The 17,631-nt window shown below is 42.7% G+C and overlaps 1 protein-coding gene across 2 annotated transcripts; it reads left to right on the top strand.

Annotated features, from left to right (window-relative positions):
* Positions 1 to 64: 64 nt before the first annotated feature.
* Positions 65 to 17,265, top strand: URB2 (URB2 ribosome biogenesis homolog). Of its 2 annotated transcripts, none has more exons than XM_057368414.1 (10): positions 65 to 174; positions 348 to 513; positions 1,714 to 1,890; positions 3,147 to 6,519; positions 7,932 to 8,092; positions 9,293 to 9,403; positions 10,329 to 10,571; positions 10,960 to 11,050; positions 12,658 to 12,797; positions 16,525 to 17,265. In XM_057368414.1, the coding sequence occupies exons 2-10, from the start codon at positions 388 to 390 to the stop codon at positions 16,720 to 16,722; spliced, it is 4,620 nt and encodes a 1,539-aa protein (XP_057224397.1). In that variant the 5' UTR covers positions 65 to 174; positions 348 to 387; the 3' UTR covers positions 16,723 to 17,265. The 2 variants fall into 2 exon arrangements, with proteins under 2 accessions (XP_057224397.1, XP_057224398.1); XM_057368415.1 differs by having other exon boundaries at positions 65 to 205.
* Positions 17,266 to 17,631: the final 366 nt, after the last annotated feature.

Below are 17,631 nucleotides of genomic sequence, written 5' to 3'. Positions count from 1 at the left end.
GGGGCCGGGGCCGCGCAAGCGCCCTCTGGCCGCCAATGGGCGCGGGCTCCCCCCAGCGTACCGCCTCCCGTGCTCGGCGCTCGGCGCTCGGCTGGCGCTGCTTTGCGGGGACAGGGGTCGGCCGGGACGGCACGGTGGGGCCGGGCAGTGACGTCCCTGCGAACGGACAGGAAGGCGAGTGGGACTGGGGGCTGGTGGGAGAGAGGTGGGCACGGAGAAGCGGGGCCGTGGGCGGCTGGCGGGGTGGAGGGAGCGCCTGGGGCCCGAGCGGTGCCACGTGGGTGAGTGTCGGGGTGCGGGGCCGCTGCCCGTCCGACCGCCTTCTCTTTGCCTGGCGTTTCTTCCAGACGCTTGTCTGCCTCTTCGCATTTCCCACGTGCTGCCCTCATGGCAGTGATCTACTCCGGGATTTACCTGAAGCTGAAAAGCGCCAAGACTTCTTGGGAGGACAGACTCAAACTAGCCCGGTTCGCGTGGATTTCTCACCAGTGCGTCCTGCCTAATAAGGAGCAAGTGAGTACATTTTAGTGGTGAATAATGATGAAAGAAGAAAATACCAATGGTGGATTGCTGCTGCGGATGAATCAATTGTTAAAATCCAGATCTAGCTTCTAGGTAGCTGATAGCACTGTAAATATAGAGCTGATTTAGGATTGTGATCAACTCTTCATTTCGTTACATGAAGTGTTTTTATAACAACATATTGCAGGTAGCTTCAACATAAAGACTTGCATTAGTGCAGGATGGAAGAAGCTTTCTTGTAGAGAGGGTGGTGCCTATGTTCTGTCTCAGAGATGAGAAATCGTTGTCTTCAGAGCTGTTATTGCTGTCGGTACTATGTCCACTACAGGATGCTCTAAGTCAGATCCTTTTGGTCATAATTAAAAACAGGAACTTCACTGTGGGTGGTCTCAAAGTATCTAGATGTATATTCTCTGGTGCTCAGAATTTGTTATGTATGTGGATTGCAAGGAACTTGTGCATGTGGGTTTGTGGACTTCTGCTTAGTAGCTGATTTGGTTTTCTCTGCGTGAAACCCACCCTGTCTCCTTTTGTTTTGACCCTGTTTTCTGAAGGTCTGTGCAGTGTTTCCCTGGGTTAAGGGTGTCTTGTCCTAATCCTCCATCCCTGGTAGTACTCTGGGGTCTAGGGCTTGTACATCTGAGAWATGTGTTTTGGGTTCTTGTTATTTCAGTGACTTAGAATACTAAATATAGCTGTACACTATGATTTCGTTTCTAMAATAGTAACTTAAATTAATAGGTTTTAACCTTTTTCATTTTGCACCCATCTAAATTCTTAGGGCTGAATTTCTAGGTAATGAATTTAAGTATATGAAGAGGAAAATGTGAGTGGAATAGCAGCTGCCAGAAAGTGAAAACTAGCTGATTATCTGAGTACTAATTTAAAAGACTGCATTTGCTAACCARTATAAATTGTCAGAATTAGAATGTTGTCAGACTTAAGATGTTCACTCATGAAAGCTGTTTTAGGATGGTACATGTGAGCTTAGGGCAAACATTACGTGTAGAGTGAAAGCTCTTAAGAACTGAAACCTTCAGGGGCTGACTTATCTGCTCATTCAGAAGCTATTCTGCTTGGATGTACCGCAGTTCTCAAGGCATAGATGCTGTAACTGTGAAGAGGTACTACTTCTATACTGTTTTTGGTTGGGAGCTATTAAAGATTTCTTGTTTTCCCTTCTGTTAACAGGTTTTACTCGATTGGGTAAGCCATGCATTGGTTTCAAACTACAACAAGAAACTTGAACTGGAGGATGACGTTGTAGAAAAACTCTGGGCATATCTTGACAATGTTATCCACAGTAAAAGACTACAGGATCTCTTAAAGAGTGGGAAGACAGTTGGTCTCAGTTTTTCAATTGCACAGGTAACTATAACTGTGGATATTTGGTAAAGTTCTGGATAGCAATACATATCTTTTGCAGTACTAGATTCTTCCTCACAGTGTCAGATGTTACATGAAATAAATATTAATCTGATATCTTTCAGGACCTATAATGAAAATTTCTCTTTTTCTGTCCTGCAATACACTTGGTATTTGTGCAGCATTAAGGTTAAAAATGGCAGAATTAGTGAATGGATGGAAAGGCAGTGAAAATGACTGGGGAAATGACCCTTTTAGTTTTGATCCTGTTGAAGGGAAACAAGAAAAGATTGTCATTACATGCAGAAATTGAACTGTAAAGTATGGCCAATTGGTTGGGTAAAATCTGTTCTTCAGAGATACTATGCAGAAAGTGTGCCAAATTTAAACATGGTCTGGTATGAAAACCTGTCTGGATGAAGATTAGGTCAGAGGTATGGACAGGGTACCCTGAACACCAAGGACAGAGGTGGTAGAGGGCCCAGTGGAAAGAATTAATGGTCTGGTTTAGTCCAACACTGTTCCAACTGAGGAAATGAACCATTCAGATAAGGTGTAAGGAGAGAGGTGWGGTTTTTAATGAAATAGAGGCAGATTTGTAAATTGTGAGTGGATTTGTTTGCGGACATAATCTGAAGAAGAGAAAAGGGAACAAATGAACAGTGGATCAAAGGAGCAAAYAGTGGGGGAATCAATACAAAGTTTGAAAAGGAAGAGAAATGCAATCTTATTTCTCTAGAAATGTGTATCGCTCAAAGAGAAAGAGAACAGTCGGTCACATTCCAGATATTAGAACCAGAAACTGCCTCATTTTAAAATAAAAAGATGATACTCAGTCATGGGCATTCTTACTAAGTAAGTTCCCTGTATCAGAGCAGGGATGTGTGTTGTGTGTAGGTTTGTTGCTGTTTGGAGCATGATTTTGGGAACCATTCAAGAAGGGAAGAAATTTACTCTTAGTCCCTTTCTGCAGGATGAACTATTAAGATCAACTATGGATAGTCTTATACTGTTGCCAGTAGTACACATGAGGGCTTCCTTGCTCATCTGGTGCTGCAAACAAATGCAAGGACAGTGGAGCTTCTAGTTTGAGACGTATGATGTGAGAGGCCCAGCAGCAGCTTTGGTGCATCCCCCTTRCTTACAGCCAGAGCTCACAGAAGGTGTTGTTGGTTCATTATGATGAGTTTTATCTTTAAAATATGCCAAATTGACTGTGTTTTGGGGTTTGTTTTTGTTTCTGTTTTCCCCRTCTTCAGGTCATAAACAAAAGGTTATCAGAGGCCTGTTCCGAAAAAACACAGCAGAATATTGGCACGGTGCTGAGCTGCTCCAGTGGCATCCTTTCTACTCCTTCACTGTCCATCATTTACACAACAAAGTGTGAGCTTTTGGTTGATCTCCTCAGCAAGCTGTCCAAGCTCGCATGTCAGCAGCTGGCTTCTGACGATGCAGTGGGCTCCCARTTGTTCAGTGTCCTCCAGCTTACCTTTGCTCAGTACCTTCTGATCCAGAGGCAGCAAACCAACCCAAACCGTGTGTTTGGGCAAGTGACAAGTCACTTGCTCCAGCCATGTTTGCTCCTGAGGCACTTGCTGGCTGTGAGGAGCTGGACACAAGCAGATGATAGCCATRTGCGTCAGCACCTGAGCAGGGAAATACGAAACCAAATAGAAACTTTGCTGCAGGCTAGCTTATTTCAGCCTGAGCTTTTCTCATTCTACAAGGAAGAGCTGCTGCCAGAACAGGAACGCCAGGAGAAGAAGAAACGAGCTTTGAAAACTCTTTTGCTACCAGTCAACACAGTGCAGACCAAGCTGGGCAGTGACTTGTGTGAACCTGCTCTCCATGTAGCAGTTGTGGCTGGTTCAGTGTCCCTTCTATATAAGCTCTTTCTGGACTCATACTGCAAGGTAGAAAACCACCTTGTGTGTTTCCACATGCTCAGCAGGCTTTTTGACTGTCTCAGGCTCTCTGACCTACAACAAGGGGGAAGGAAGGATATGCTCTCCCCTGTTGACTGGAGCACAGAGCTGCTTGCTTTGGAACAGCTTCTGAACATGGTCCTCAGCAATGATATCTATAATATCGCCAGTGACCGTATCCGGCACAAGGAGGTGCAGTTTGGGTTTTACCGGAAGCTAGCACAGATGCTGCTGACACACTCCCAAGCTTCCATTCCTGCTTGGTTCAGGTGTCTCAAGCTCTTGTTGTCATTAAACCACCTTATAGTAGAGCCAGACCTGGATGACTTGGTGTCGTCAGCTTGGATTGATGCTCAGGCCTCTGAACCACGTACGAAGAAGCCGCAAGAGATGCTCATCAGTGCTGTATTCCAGACTTACTCCAAGCTGAGGCAGTTCCCAGGGCTCTTTCAAGAGGTGCTGACAGTCATTTGCCAGCCAGCTGTTGATGAACTGAGGCCACCAGTCTTCTCTGCTGGCCTGACAGTAAAGCTTCGTGAGTGCCTCCTTGAACTGCCACCCAACCAGATTCTGGACATCTTGTGTCTCTTTGTGGACAAATGCCAGACTCTTATCATTCCAGCTTGTGAAGAGTCAATTGACATGCCCTTGAAGCTGATGTCAGTGTGCATGGTGCTGCATGCTTTTCTGTTCAACATGAGGAGCCTAGATGATGTCACTCCTTCTCCTGTGGTGCTTCGCACTCAGCATTTGATGGCAAACATACAGAAGGGAATAATTCAGCCATTGATGGAGCTGCTGCAGGCTCCTAGGAGAGAGAAAGAAAAGTCAGACCTTTGGCTAAGAAAGGCCAGTGATGCTGCTCTCCTCCTTGTTTACACTTGGGTGGAGGTAGACACACTGTTTGGTGTTAGCTGCAGTAAATATGTGTCCCCAACAGCTGAAATCAATGTTACTGAACCTGCTGCAAGGCACTGGGGTATTTCAGCTTTCCTGCCTGGTGTGAAGGAGCAGTGTTGGGGGAGAGTTATGGAACTTGCAAATAGTTTTGCCTCCACTAGTAAATACTGCTTAGAACTGCTCACACTGCAGAAAATGAAGATAATGTTAATGCAGACTGAAGCTGACCTACAGGCCTTGCAGCATGCTGCAGCTTTTGTCCTGGAGTCTGGAAGATCCACTGTCAGCMGAGGAGAATCTGAACCGTGGGATGGAGATATCAGTGCGATAARTGAGCTTAGCTACCCCACAGCACACTGGCACCTCGTCGTGTCCAACCTGACCATCCTGCTGCCGTATACTTCCTTAAAAGATGTAGAGTACATTGCAGATGTGCTTCTAGAGACGTTAATGTTGGCCAAAGCTGAGGAAACTGCCACGGACCAGGAGTCTTCCATCAGCATTGGAAAGATATCCCTTGGTTTAATCCACAGCTCTCTTCTAGCAGAAATGAAGGTTCTGCAATGTGCTTTTCTGACCCATCTTATTCATCAGTTTGCTACGGTGCTGCCCACTGCTACCAGGGATTCAGTAGATCTGCCACTTCAGCAGCTGTCTGTGAGTAATGCTCCTTGGCATGAAGAAATTCTGGCTCCTTGCAAAACTGTTGACCCGTTGGAAGTGCCATCAGAAAATAAACTGCTGAAGGATGAGCTGAGCTTGTCTTGGAAGACATTGCAGGAAGTTGCCCAATGTATAGTATTGTTAACAAAAAATGGCTCCCCTGTCATCCTGAAAGAACATCAGTTAGAAAGATGCTTGTATTTGCTAGAAATTGTTTCTCTTCTGAAGTTAGACAGTTTTCTTGCCTCTGACTCTACTCGATGTTACCTTGTGCTGCTGTCCCTGATAGTTAATACCCGGACTAGTGTCTCTTGCAGCAAATTGTTATTGCTGAAGTTTTTAAGTACTTGCCTCCACCTCCTAAGGTGCCTGCAAGCTGGCAGGAATGCCAGCTCTGTTTTTAAGGTATTACATGCCAGCGACATTCTTGAGGCTGTCATGACCTCCCAGTTTACAGCTAGCAAATTCTTCATTGATGTCTTGACTGTTCCTGTTTGGGCACAGTATGTSCAGGAAGTCCGAGAGTTTTTGGAAAACTTCCTCCAGATGATTATTGAAAGAAGACAAAGTGTGAAGCTCAACTTGGAAAAGTTCATGTCTTTCCTGGTGAGCTGCAGGCCAGACACAGATGCAGCCAAAAGCAAAGACTGGAAAAATTGGAATCCTGCAGCTGAGCAGTTACAGCTCGCAGCATTCACCACACTGTGTCATGTCGTCACACTGCACTTCCAACAGCTGCCAGAGAAGAAACTGCATTCTGYGGATGTGCTGTCTGCTCTGTTGGAGCCAGTAGTTCTGCAGATGGTCAGAACTGTTGAACACGGTCTTCGGAGTAACACCCCAAACCAGCTTTTGCCTGTAGCATTCATACCATCTGTCACTACTCTCCTCAAAGCAGATCTGAGCCATCCTGTCAAGAAGGACTGGCAGAAGGAGCCCAGTGGGTTTTTGGAGCGGCCCCGTATTAAACTGTACCAAGAGTTTTACTCTCAGATACTGAAAGAGCTGCCCTGTGCAGGGAGTAATCTGCAGTTCCTTCAGCCTGCGTTGCAGTTCCTAACTGTCTTCTGCTCTGTGCCAGAGCTGTATCCTGGAAAAGAAACTACAGCCATGGTTGTTTCTGCTATAAAAAAGCTTCTGTCTGGTATGAAAACTCCTTTTCTTCACATCCTTTGCTAATTTTGTGATGCAGAGGCATGTTAAATGGCGAGTTAAGAAACATAGAGCTTCTTTAAAAATCTGTATCTGTTTACTTGTGTTAAAACAGCAGGCTACCCTTTTTCAAATGCATAACAGGAAAGTTTTCGAGGGGGCGWTATTGTGGTACCTGTGCTGGAGCCACCATCTGATTTTTTTAATGATCTTCTGAAGGATGTAAACATCTGAATAAAGTTGAGGTCCTGCRTTACTCATGCCTGGTAGAGCATTGTTCCAGTAGAGTAACTGGAACAAGATCATACTTCTGGGTGTAGGGCTGAAGTGCTGTGTCGTACTTGTGTAATGGGTATAGTAGGCCCCACAGAAGCAGCTGATGTGCACCAGGTCAGATGCGAAATGTCTTATGTGGGGATCTGAAGGATCTTACAGTGAAATACTCATCTGCTTTTATGTCTGGTAGGTGAGTTTATAAAACAGTGGAAGTTATCTAACTTTGATGCTGAACACCCATAATTCATATAAATTCTGTGGGATATTGACAGGTCAGTGCCTTTATCATCATCAAACAATGAGCCAAGGCTAGAGATTACATGAATAACCTCTGCTGCCTAATAGCTCCTTTATATTGTCTCACTTAGAAAGAGAGACAAACTTCTTCAAATTGTTGGAATTTGTCAAACTTATTACTGACATGCTCTGGTGCAGTGGTCTCCAAGCGTCATTTATCAGTAAAAAAAAATTAAAAATTGAACAAGCAGCCTTAATATAATTTACTTATAAATTATACATGTGCTACTCCATTATGCATATTACAAATCATGCATAAAGAAAATGTTTAGAAAGCATGAGATAAAGATGAAATAAACTATTTAAATTTTCTTTTGTTTATTAAAGATATTTTACTTCTAATTTCCACACCCCAGTGAATTGTCTTTTGGACACCCAGAGGTGTGTACACTCTGCTTTGGAGACTACTGTGCAAGTGAACTACAGTTGTGATCTCAATGTTTATATTGGCATTAAGTAGTAAAAAAAAAAAAAAAAGCTTTATGCTTTTGTGATTTGTGATGGATCTCTGGCCACCACTTGTAGAAAAGACCTGTGACTTGTTTTGCCTGCTCCCTTGGTTTGTGCACCCACTTTGGTGTAGTATTTCTGTATTATTGAGGGCTTTTTATTGGTGTGATGACTGCTCTGTGAACCTGAGGGTAGGATATACTTGAGATCATCAAGTCACTGAACAAGTGAGGAGATACGTAAACATAGCATATTGAGCCCTCTCAGTATCTGAGTGTTTAAAAGGTACCCACAGAGTTGTTTTATTTTCAGTTTGCCCTGTTCTTACCTTTGGAAGTCCCTCTCTTAGGAATTGATTGCTTTTGTCTCTTGAATATGCAGGTCCTGGAATCACAACCCAAGTGATCCAAAGTATGGAGATGGAGCTGACAGAGTTGCTTGCCCAGCTGCTGGGAAACTGCTSTGCTGAGGAGTTTTTTGCCATAATGAAGCAGGTGCTGCAGGGACTCGAAATTAGGAATGTTTGGCAACAGAAGGCTGAAGTAAGGCATGACCTTAATGTATTGTCAACTTCCTTCTGCAGTCTACTGTATTTTGAAAAAACGGTTGTTGGCTGAATGACATTTTTAATGTTTTTTTCTCCTTCCAGCTTTATGGTCAGTGCATTAATTTACATAGATAAAGGCTTGGTGACTGCTATGTTCTGTATATAAGTTGGGAGGTAGATAGATCATGGAAACCTACTCAAAAAACTTTCTATGCAGCTTAAGGACTCAGCAAGTCTCGATTCTGTGTATTGTCAACAGAATTCACACACCTGTGGTGTTACAGGCTATGCTGAAAGCCCTTTTCTGTTTGCTGCTCAGAGCTCTTGCACAACGGATACCAGCAGTCAGTGTTTGTCTGTGTAACCTTGTCTTTTTTTGCAAGGTTAAAGGCACTTCTAGAAATGCTGGCATTTTTAAGTAAAACCAAACCTGCACCTGTGCTTTTGATAGTTGATGCTATAAAGACTACTCAGCTATAAGCAGATACCAGTCTGTATCTTTTTAAATTCTGTGCCTTTCTCCAGAGCAGCTTAAGCACCAGTGGTGAGRTGTGGAACACTTGGCAAAAAAAGTCGGCTGTATGCTCCATAGAAAGCTCATTGACTTGAGAGTGACACTTGGATTAAACTTGGGGGTTATCTGTCTCTGTCTTACTTGTCAGGAGGAGACACAGATGTACTACATCAATCCTTGATGCATCTTTTTGAAAGTGTATCTGTAATTCCAGAACTGTACAGATAATTTCTGCCATGTGAATATAGATTGCAATGTCTTTTAAATCAGTCCGTATAATCAACTAGCAAGTGAAAAACTAAACCCTGCTGTGAAAAGCAGCATTCTTAATGTATAGTGTACTAGTATCTCTGTATTGCCTCTGCTTTCTTCTGTTATCTGGTGGCAGCTGGTGAGAAGGCTTTCCTTTCTTGAAAGTCACATATTCYCTTTTCTACAGTAAGTTGATTCTGAAATAAATGTGGCATGAAGTACATTTGGGTCGGTGCTGTTCAGTGTATTGAATTCTGTTGAGCTGCTGCTTTCTTCACAATTTCCAAAGAGGGGTTTTGGTGGGAGGCCTTTCATGTGTCAAGGCTCTGGTAATGCTCAGAAGTGCCACTGGCCTTGAAAGAGTTCTTCTGTACTTGAAAGGAGCCAATGTGCCTTGTACCCTGACTGATGATTGTCTGCTTTCTGTAGGAAGTATTGTCAGCTGTTATGCTAACCAAATTGCTGCTCAGCTGCCCATTAAGTGGAGACAAAGAGAAAGCATTCTGGTTTGCCAGCCCACAGATAATCACAGCTTTAGCCGTAAGTATCTCTGTATTGTAACTTCATTACCTACCCCTTCTATTTGTTAGAGTCTGTAGCGGTTGGATCTAATGTGCACAGAGGCACACAGGAACAAAAACCAGACAAATCCATGCCAGATTCATCTAAACTTTTTTTTTGTCTAGACCTTTCTTTTCCTCCTTCCTCTAATAAATCTCCTCCTGTGAGTGCAGTGTGCAGGTCATCCATTTCTTGTACGCCGTAATTTTATGGACTTACACCATGTAATATGGAGCTTGAGAGAAACTTGTCAGACTGCAGAATAGAGTCTATCTCCTGTTTCCTCCTGTGCAGAGGAAAAGATAACAGTCAGCCATGTGTTGCAGCAGAAGCCAACAGCAGCAAAACAAAAAGAATAAAGTGCTTATAGAAAAAAATAATTGTATTAGGGAAAAGTAATTATGAAAGGGAAACTTAACTGAAACTAATCAAACCCAAGTTTCCTGTCCTTCATTTATACAGCATATAAAGTTGGTGGTGCAGGTTTTCCTTTTAGGAAGGTGTCTCTAGACAAGAACTTATCAGAGGTTGGCTCTGCAATGCCTGGGAATCACTGCCTTGCAGTTTCTGCTCTTTTTTGATAGGTCTGCATGCTTGTAAAGGAGTGAGTAGCATCAATGCATTCTTGTGAAGCGGTGCAAAGCAGTGCTGGTTTTCCGGGGCCTTGGTGAATAGTTGCCCTTCCAGTTATGCTCACAGCAGTGTTTGTTTGAAATGCGTGATACTCATCCTCACCCAGGGCACAAGTGAATGAAAATGGCTCAGGTGCAGAAGTCTCTGTGCCAGTCCAGCTTGCACAGGTCTAATTTCATTGACTCCAGTCAGAGCTTTAAGATTCTCTGGTGTTCCAACACTAATGATAGATGGCTAATGTGCTCCTCCTTGTCTGTTCCCTGTCTTGTAGATGCAAACCAAAGAGGCCTGTCAGGACCAGTCACTGATACCCATCATAGTTGTACCTATTTTAGAGACTGTGGCAGCTCTGCTAAGGCAAGGAGAAGGGGTTCTTGTGAATCCACATCATGTATCATTAGCCTTCAGCATTCTTCTGACAGTCCCTCTGGATCATCTGAAGACAGAAGACTATCATGGTGTCTTCCTGGGAATCCATGAAGTGCTCTTCTCTATTGTGCAATGTCATCCRAAGGTGTGTGTGTGAGGGGGTGAGAGGAGGGGAGAAAGATAGAAAAAAGAAGTACACCAGTGATAGAATTTTTTTTTTTAGTATGGTTTTGAAATATTTTGTCCTGATAGTATGAAAGTGCATTGTACTGCTTGGCATWTAAAAGGCTGGGAATCTCAAAATCGCATAATTGTGGTTGGTCTCCTGCTTTGCTTGTGCCTGCATTGTTGTTCTTTGGCTGTGAATTGCTTATCAACATTTGATGCTAGGTTAAGAAAAAACATTTCCTTTTTCTGTGATTGATTTCTAGAAGCGCAAATGGCTCAGGATGCAGAATGAGAAGATAGTCTCTACCCTCTCCACTCTCTTTGCTATGTAATCTCAGATGTTTTTATTTCCTGTCATTTTTCAGGTGCTGTTGAAAGCTGCACCATCTTTTCTGAGCAGTTTCCATCGTCTGGTTGTTTCTGTCATGCATGAAGGACGTCAGAAAGGAGACAGAGGTACCATATCTTTTCCACCTTTCCATTATATATACACACTGCAATTTTATATACTCTAGCAGATACTGAACAGGGCAAAGGCCTCAAAACCTAGCTGTGGCACTGAAACTTTCAGTCCTGTCTGTCCTTTATGTAAAATTGAAGATGAGCTTTATGGTGTTGTGGGCTTAGGAATTGGGGCTCCTTTGGGGCTGCAAGTAGACAGCACTGCTTTTGGTGAGTAAGTTATTCTTCACTGGCTGGCTGGCAAGTAGACAGGAACCAGTAAGGCTTGCTGTGCCCGTCCTGCTCTTATCAATCTCTTTGTCTGAAAGCCTAGTGGTTGTGAGCTYCAGTGATGCACTGTGTGAGTTATAATCCCAAATTGATCCTACTAAATGGAATTTCTTGAGACTGGAACTGTGTTTACTATGGAGCTGAATTGTCACCATTCTAAGTATATGTCACCATGCTAAGTATAAAGCCAGAACTCCATATGTATCTGAAGCATCAACGGGGATTAGATGATGCCTCTGTATCTGTATGGTTAAGAATTTGGAATTAGTGTAATTAAGTATCTCAGAAGGAAGAGGAATAAACAGACTTCTTACTGGAAATTATTAAAGAATTTGCATTTGTCAAAGTAGACACAAAGATGTCTACAGTGGTTAAGATGGTCAGGACACAAATACCCTCTTACTAATWGTGATGAGTTTTGAGACAAGCTGACTTCATGACCTGAAACTAATTGTATCCCAGCTTTCTACTGATGTCCTACAGCCTGTGCCATGTTCAGATATATCTCAGCTAGTATGTTGCCTACAATTGTGGGCAAATGGAAGTGTATGTATTCATTGTGGAGGAGTATATTAGCTGAGACTTGGTGATAGAGGAGAAGGTATTTTAAACTGGTGCCAGATTTGAGAATTTTCTTGCTTCTGCAATATGTTTACGTGAGGCAAGGGTCACAGGAATCTTATAAGTCCATGACATCCTCAAGTTGAAAATGATGCTGTTTATCTTTGTGGGATTGTTCTGTTTTTTTAACAGACAACATGAAAGTAATTTCTGAATTTGCTTCTCCCTCGTTTGTGCTAGCTCTCTTCATTCTCTGCCTGCTGAGTTAATTCTCAGCTGATCTCACCAGTCTCACTTTAAATATCTTCAGTGATGTAGCTTTTGCCACTATATTCTACATAATAGATCTCATCAAAAAGCTTTCTTAGTATGCTGTTCCTAATAGATGTCTCCTGATTTTCTCTAGGTAGGGAGTATTATTTTCTTGTCTCCTTGTTCTCTCCTCCACAGTGCTTGTTGGGACTGAACCGTGGAAGGAACCATAACTGCTGCTTTAGCACTTCAACATCTGTAACAAGTAATTCTTGCCTTGCAGTGCACATGCAATTGGAGTCAGTGTGCTCTTACAAAGTAGCCAATATACAATATACAAAGTATATTGTGTGTTGTGGGGGGCCTCCAGCTGTGGCTTGATAAGAAAAGATAAAATGGGCAGGTTGTCCTTGGCCTCATATAGTTCAAGAGTCATGGAAGAAGGGTGATTCTTTGGGGCTTTTTTCCTAGTGTTTTCAAGCCTCAAATGCCAGGCTGCATCTCACTTTGTGTTTTAGGTAACACGGATGAGTTTGAAGTTATACTGAAATGTGCACACTTGGTGGAACGGATGTATACTCATATTGCTGCAGAAATGGAGGACTTCACAGTGTTTTCTGCTTTCATTGTGGCTCAGTATGTGACTGAGTTGCAGAAGGTATGTTCTCATCCCTCTTTAAAGTGCTTCAGTATTGTGCTGGCTTTGGAGTTTCTGTTCCAGAGGCAGCTCTTAAGTTCTGTAAAATTTGTGAAGTTACAGAAGTTGTTATGCCTCGTGGAGATGCAGGTTTAATCCAGACTGTTATATTGAGCAAGAGTTCCTGACAATCTTTCTTACCAAACTCCTGGAAAATGTTCTAAAGGTGTGGGCAGTGTTGTTTTGTTTTTTTGTTTTAAGGTAAAACAATGCAGTGCCCAAGTACAGAACTGCTTTGCTTTAGTGCAATGTTGGGTGTTGCTTTTTCTTCATAGAATAAAGAGAATGGTTTGGGTTGAAAGGTTGAAAGTGACCTTTAAAGGTCATCTAGTCCAACTCCCCTACAGTGTGCAGGGGCATCTTGAAATAGATCAGCTTGCTCACAGCCCATCCAGGCTGGCCTTGAATGCTTCCAGGTTGAGGTATCCACAACATCTCTGGGCACCTTGTTCCAGAGTTTTGCCGCCATCATTGTTAAAAATGTCTTCTTTAGACATCTGATAGTTAAGTCTATCTCCCAGATAAACTCAGTTGTTAGGGACTGACAGCAGTTAAGGCCCCATCTGGCAAAGTAATGGTGGAAAATTGTCCTGGAAAATATCTTTTAATGTGGTCTAAATGATTAAGTGAATGGAAACAATGTTATCAAGGCAAGAATTTTTAGCTTTTCAGTAATTCTCCTTCTGTTCCAAAGGTATCATTCTGGTCCTTACTGAAAGCAACTACTTCTGTTGTTATGGATGCCAGAGCCAGATCGGTATTTTCTCACATCCGCATGTAACTTCAGCTTGTCATTTTTGTCAGCCCAATAGATTTAGATTTTGCCAGGGTTTGAATGCTGCTTGTGCAAGTACCTGCAAATTGATTATTTGTGGTTCTGGCCTGGGCCTGGGCTGAGATACAGAAAGAAATTTTAGTCTTTTTTTTTTAGGCCCTCTTACAAAAAAAAAATTGTAACTGGTGTTTTGTTTCTGAAGGATTATAATGTAACCAGTGTAACTAACCATGAAGGTTATTACAGAGGTTAAACTTAGGCACCTTCTCTATTGCCTGTCTTTTTTCCACTTTTCTGTTTTGTTGGTTTTTTTTCTTTTTTTGGGAGCAAAACAATGGGATATGTCAGGGTTTTTTTAGCCATGTTATTTAGTGTTTCAGGTAAGTTGGTTATCGTTTACGTAGTGAACATAGTAGTTCAGCAAAGGGGGAATTGCTGTTAAGATGTCTTCTGCTCTCTTTAACCATCTCTGAATTCTGTAATCTGGTCATCACTGAATCTAAGTCTGTAAGCCTGATTTGAGTTGTCAAACGACCTTTTTAAGTTGAAAGGACACTTATCTTAGTATTAGGAGGAGTACAAAGTCTCATGAGACTTCCAGGARGGCTTTGTGCAATACTTTCACTGGGAAATGGAAAGTGATGGATGATAGCTGAAACCACAGATCATAGTGAATGTGTGGAACCTTTGGGCTTGTAAAGGGGAATTGGTGTAGTGAGCCACCAGACACTGTGACAAAGGAGTGTTTTCTGTCTGTTAGAATAGATGTATCACAAGTAGGTGATGATTTATTTGCTTCTTAGACTGGTGAGAATTGGTGGATGTCAGAGGAAGGGGAGGGCTCTGTCTTAAATGGGGCATGGACACATTTTTCATGTTGCTCTGCAGAGGGAGAGGAAAACGCTTTAAACCATTCATCTCTTCTGAGTCAGGATCAGTGGCTTTCTGCCTGTGATCTGAAGACCCTGAGGGTCCATCAGAGATAAATGAGAAAAACACATTGGTAGATTTAAGTCTTTATGTGGGCATCTGCACTTACTGGAACTCTTTTAAGGGTCTGCAGACTACGACTGATAAAACCTACTGGCCTAAGTAGTCATTTACTCCCGAATTGGTTGTGTAACAGCTCTCTCAGTGCCTCCTCATTATATCGTGAATTATTTTCTATCAATCTAGAAAGATTCCTTGCTGGAGTGGGTGGCATCTCTTTCATACTGTTGGCAGTGCTTTCTGCTTGTTGCCTATGAGCTGTYGCTTAATTCAGCAATAGTGAAATACCTCTTCACACGTTTAATGTCTCACATCAAGAGCTCTATAATGCTTGACAAATTGGTTGTGCTAACTATATAGACCATAAACCACTTACAAGTATAATTAACTGCCAGCCAGTAGTGGCAGCTGTTTAAATCTTTTGATTCTGTTTCCCATGGTGTTATTAGTGTTTATGGGAAGCTGCAAAGCAAGAATGGCCCAAATAAGGGTCTGGATGAATTTGTGATGTGAGTGATGCAGCTCTGAGATAGCTGCTTATCCCAAGTGGGCCATCTGGTCCGTATTGTCAGTACCTGTGGGTTTTCCTGCCCTTGTCCTCTGCAGTCATTTCTCTGCCCTAGGAAGGGAGAGCCCAGCCACGTGCATTCTCTGAGAGCTGTGATGCTCAGCTGTTGTCCAACTTCATTGCACAGTGTAGGGAGAAGTAACATCTGTTGTAAACAAACCAATTGATAACTGACAGAGAAGGGGAAAATTACGACCTTTTGGACATGCAAACTCTTCAGGGTCACAGATCCAAAGGAAGCTTTATATACCTTAATGCCTGCTATATGTTTTTCCCAGCTGTGTTAGTGGATCTGACAAAATACATTAGTTCTACATTTAGGGCAGAAAGAGAGCGGGAGCCTGTCACAGTGATGAGGAGTGCACTTCATTAACAGAAAGTTTATTAGTTGCCCATGGAAGAAAGAAGCTTGAATTTTAATGATAGCTTTTTATGTAATTTTCATTAGGCCTGGAGTGCAGAGGCTTACATCTGGAGGCATAAAGCTAATTTTGGGATTCAACAAAGATAAGACATGGTTTTGCAGCAAAAATAACATGATGATGCCAGAGGCCAGCACTGTCTTGGCCACTGAAGTATTTAGCAAGTGATTTGTGAGCACAGGACAAATTTCAATTAGCCTAGAGCAGCAGGGGACTCCAGAGTCAGCACTGATGTTCCTGGTTGTAGTGGCAGTTCTGCTGGTTGTGGGGTTGAGCAGAGGTAATGTTGGGAGCAGGTCACCGAGTCCTGAGTCATTCCTCCAACTTTCTGCATGACTTAAGGCAAGGTACCTGATTCCTGGTGTTAAAAMAGATCAAGGAAATGTACATCTCCTGAGCTTTTTGAAGGCTTCTTCTATTATGGCATGCACATTGAAGTCCTCAGAAAAAAATGTTAGATAAATATCAGATTATTAAATGATAAGTTATTTGACTACACAATGTAAATGAGAGAACAGCCTAAAGGAAGTGCTTATTTGAAAGTGAGACATACTAGCATACAGCCTATAGGAGACGTACAGAATCTACTGAAATGTGTAATCCAAGGCAAGTATTTTAGGGGCTTTTTAATTACAGTGGTTCAGCTGAGGAGGGCCCATGTGATTCCAGGATGATCAGTGTCTTTGCCACCACAACAATGTGTATAGACGCTCATGAATTTTACTGCAAAGGCTATGCTTGTTTTGCAGAACATTTGCAAAAATCAGGAAAACATTGCACAAGTCAAAATCTTGGATTTTATCTAATGAGCTGTTCCAGATGGTCTGATGCAAAGCATGACGTGTTGTCAGCATTTAATGTACACTGACTGTGGAAATGGTGTTTTCTTGCCTTTCTGTCTTCAAGTTTAAGGCAATTTTGTTCTTCTTGTAGGTGACTTTGCACCCAGCTGTGAAGACACATCTCACAGAAGGAATATATCACATCCTTGACCTTTGCATTGAACGGGACATCAAGTTCTTAAGTACATCGCTCCCAGCAGGCGTGAGGGAGATCTTTAAGGAGCTGTATAATGATTACAACCACTACCACAAGGCAAAAAAGCAGGGGGAGGAAAAGTACACTGCATAATTAATCCTACCTGGTGCTGCCTTATCAGTTATGAGCTGATCTTGCAGCGCTCAGACTCTCAATTGCAGTTTGTTTTGGGATGATGAGGAAGATTGAGCCTGAGGAGGGTCCTAAATATGGATTGCATTTATCCCTATACAGCCAGCCTTCATAATGGGGAAGGAGGGAAGCAGCGGGGGAGGAAATGCAGTGCTGTTCAGTCTGGTCCTGCATTATGCCACAAATGGCAGAACTACTGTGCCTCTGCTGGCCCCTGGTGAACTCTCTGGGAGGCCTGGGGAGCTCGCTGCAATTTGGCAGCAGATGTCAGACTCCAGGCTTTGGCACATCATGGTGCTTTCCTGTGGAAGCAATAGTCTGGTCTAAAAGCCAATGAGGGRTATAAACCTCTGTTTTTGCTTACATGATAAGCAGAATTAAAGCAATTAAAGTGCTTATTTTTGTACCCTGTTATTTTACATTTTGCAACTGAAGAAATTTGTCAATGTTACACAGCTGTACATTAGGTAACTGTACAAAACCACTCAAGTAACAGTAAAAAATTTGAAAGATTGTGTCTCTTTGCGTGATTGGTTTTGCTGTCCAGTCCAGCCCTGGGCAGCCTGGTCTGACCTATTGAATTTCCTTCCCAGCTGTATTGTCCTGTGATCTCTTGATAATCAAAAAGACTGACTACCTGGAGCTCTGGTCGATTTACTGTCATTAAGCAATTACAGTTAGTCATCTGAGCTGTGATCACCCTCAGTGTACAGTTTTAGCTTGTGACAAATGTTAATTGCCACTGGTACCATCTGAGACCCTTTTTGGTCTAAGCTGAGTCTCGTTGCTTAGCATTCACTCTAGGTTAAGAGTAAGCTCTGGACTTCTTGCAGTTCAGCTGAMAGTAACTTAATAAGCTGTGGTAAGTTA

Source organism: Malurus melanocephalus, unplaced genomic scaffold (genome assembly GCF_030028575.1).
Source record: "Malurus melanocephalus ecotype Western Australia unplaced genomic scaffold, MMel_1.1 scaffold_92, whole genome shotgun sequence".
NCBI classification, from domain to species: domain Eukaryota; kingdom Metazoa; phylum Chordata; class Aves; order Passeriformes; family Maluridae; genus Malurus; species Malurus melanocephalus.
The sequence above is the reverse complement of the archived record's forward strand: the minus strand, read 5'-3'. Positions and strand labels throughout refer to the sequence as shown.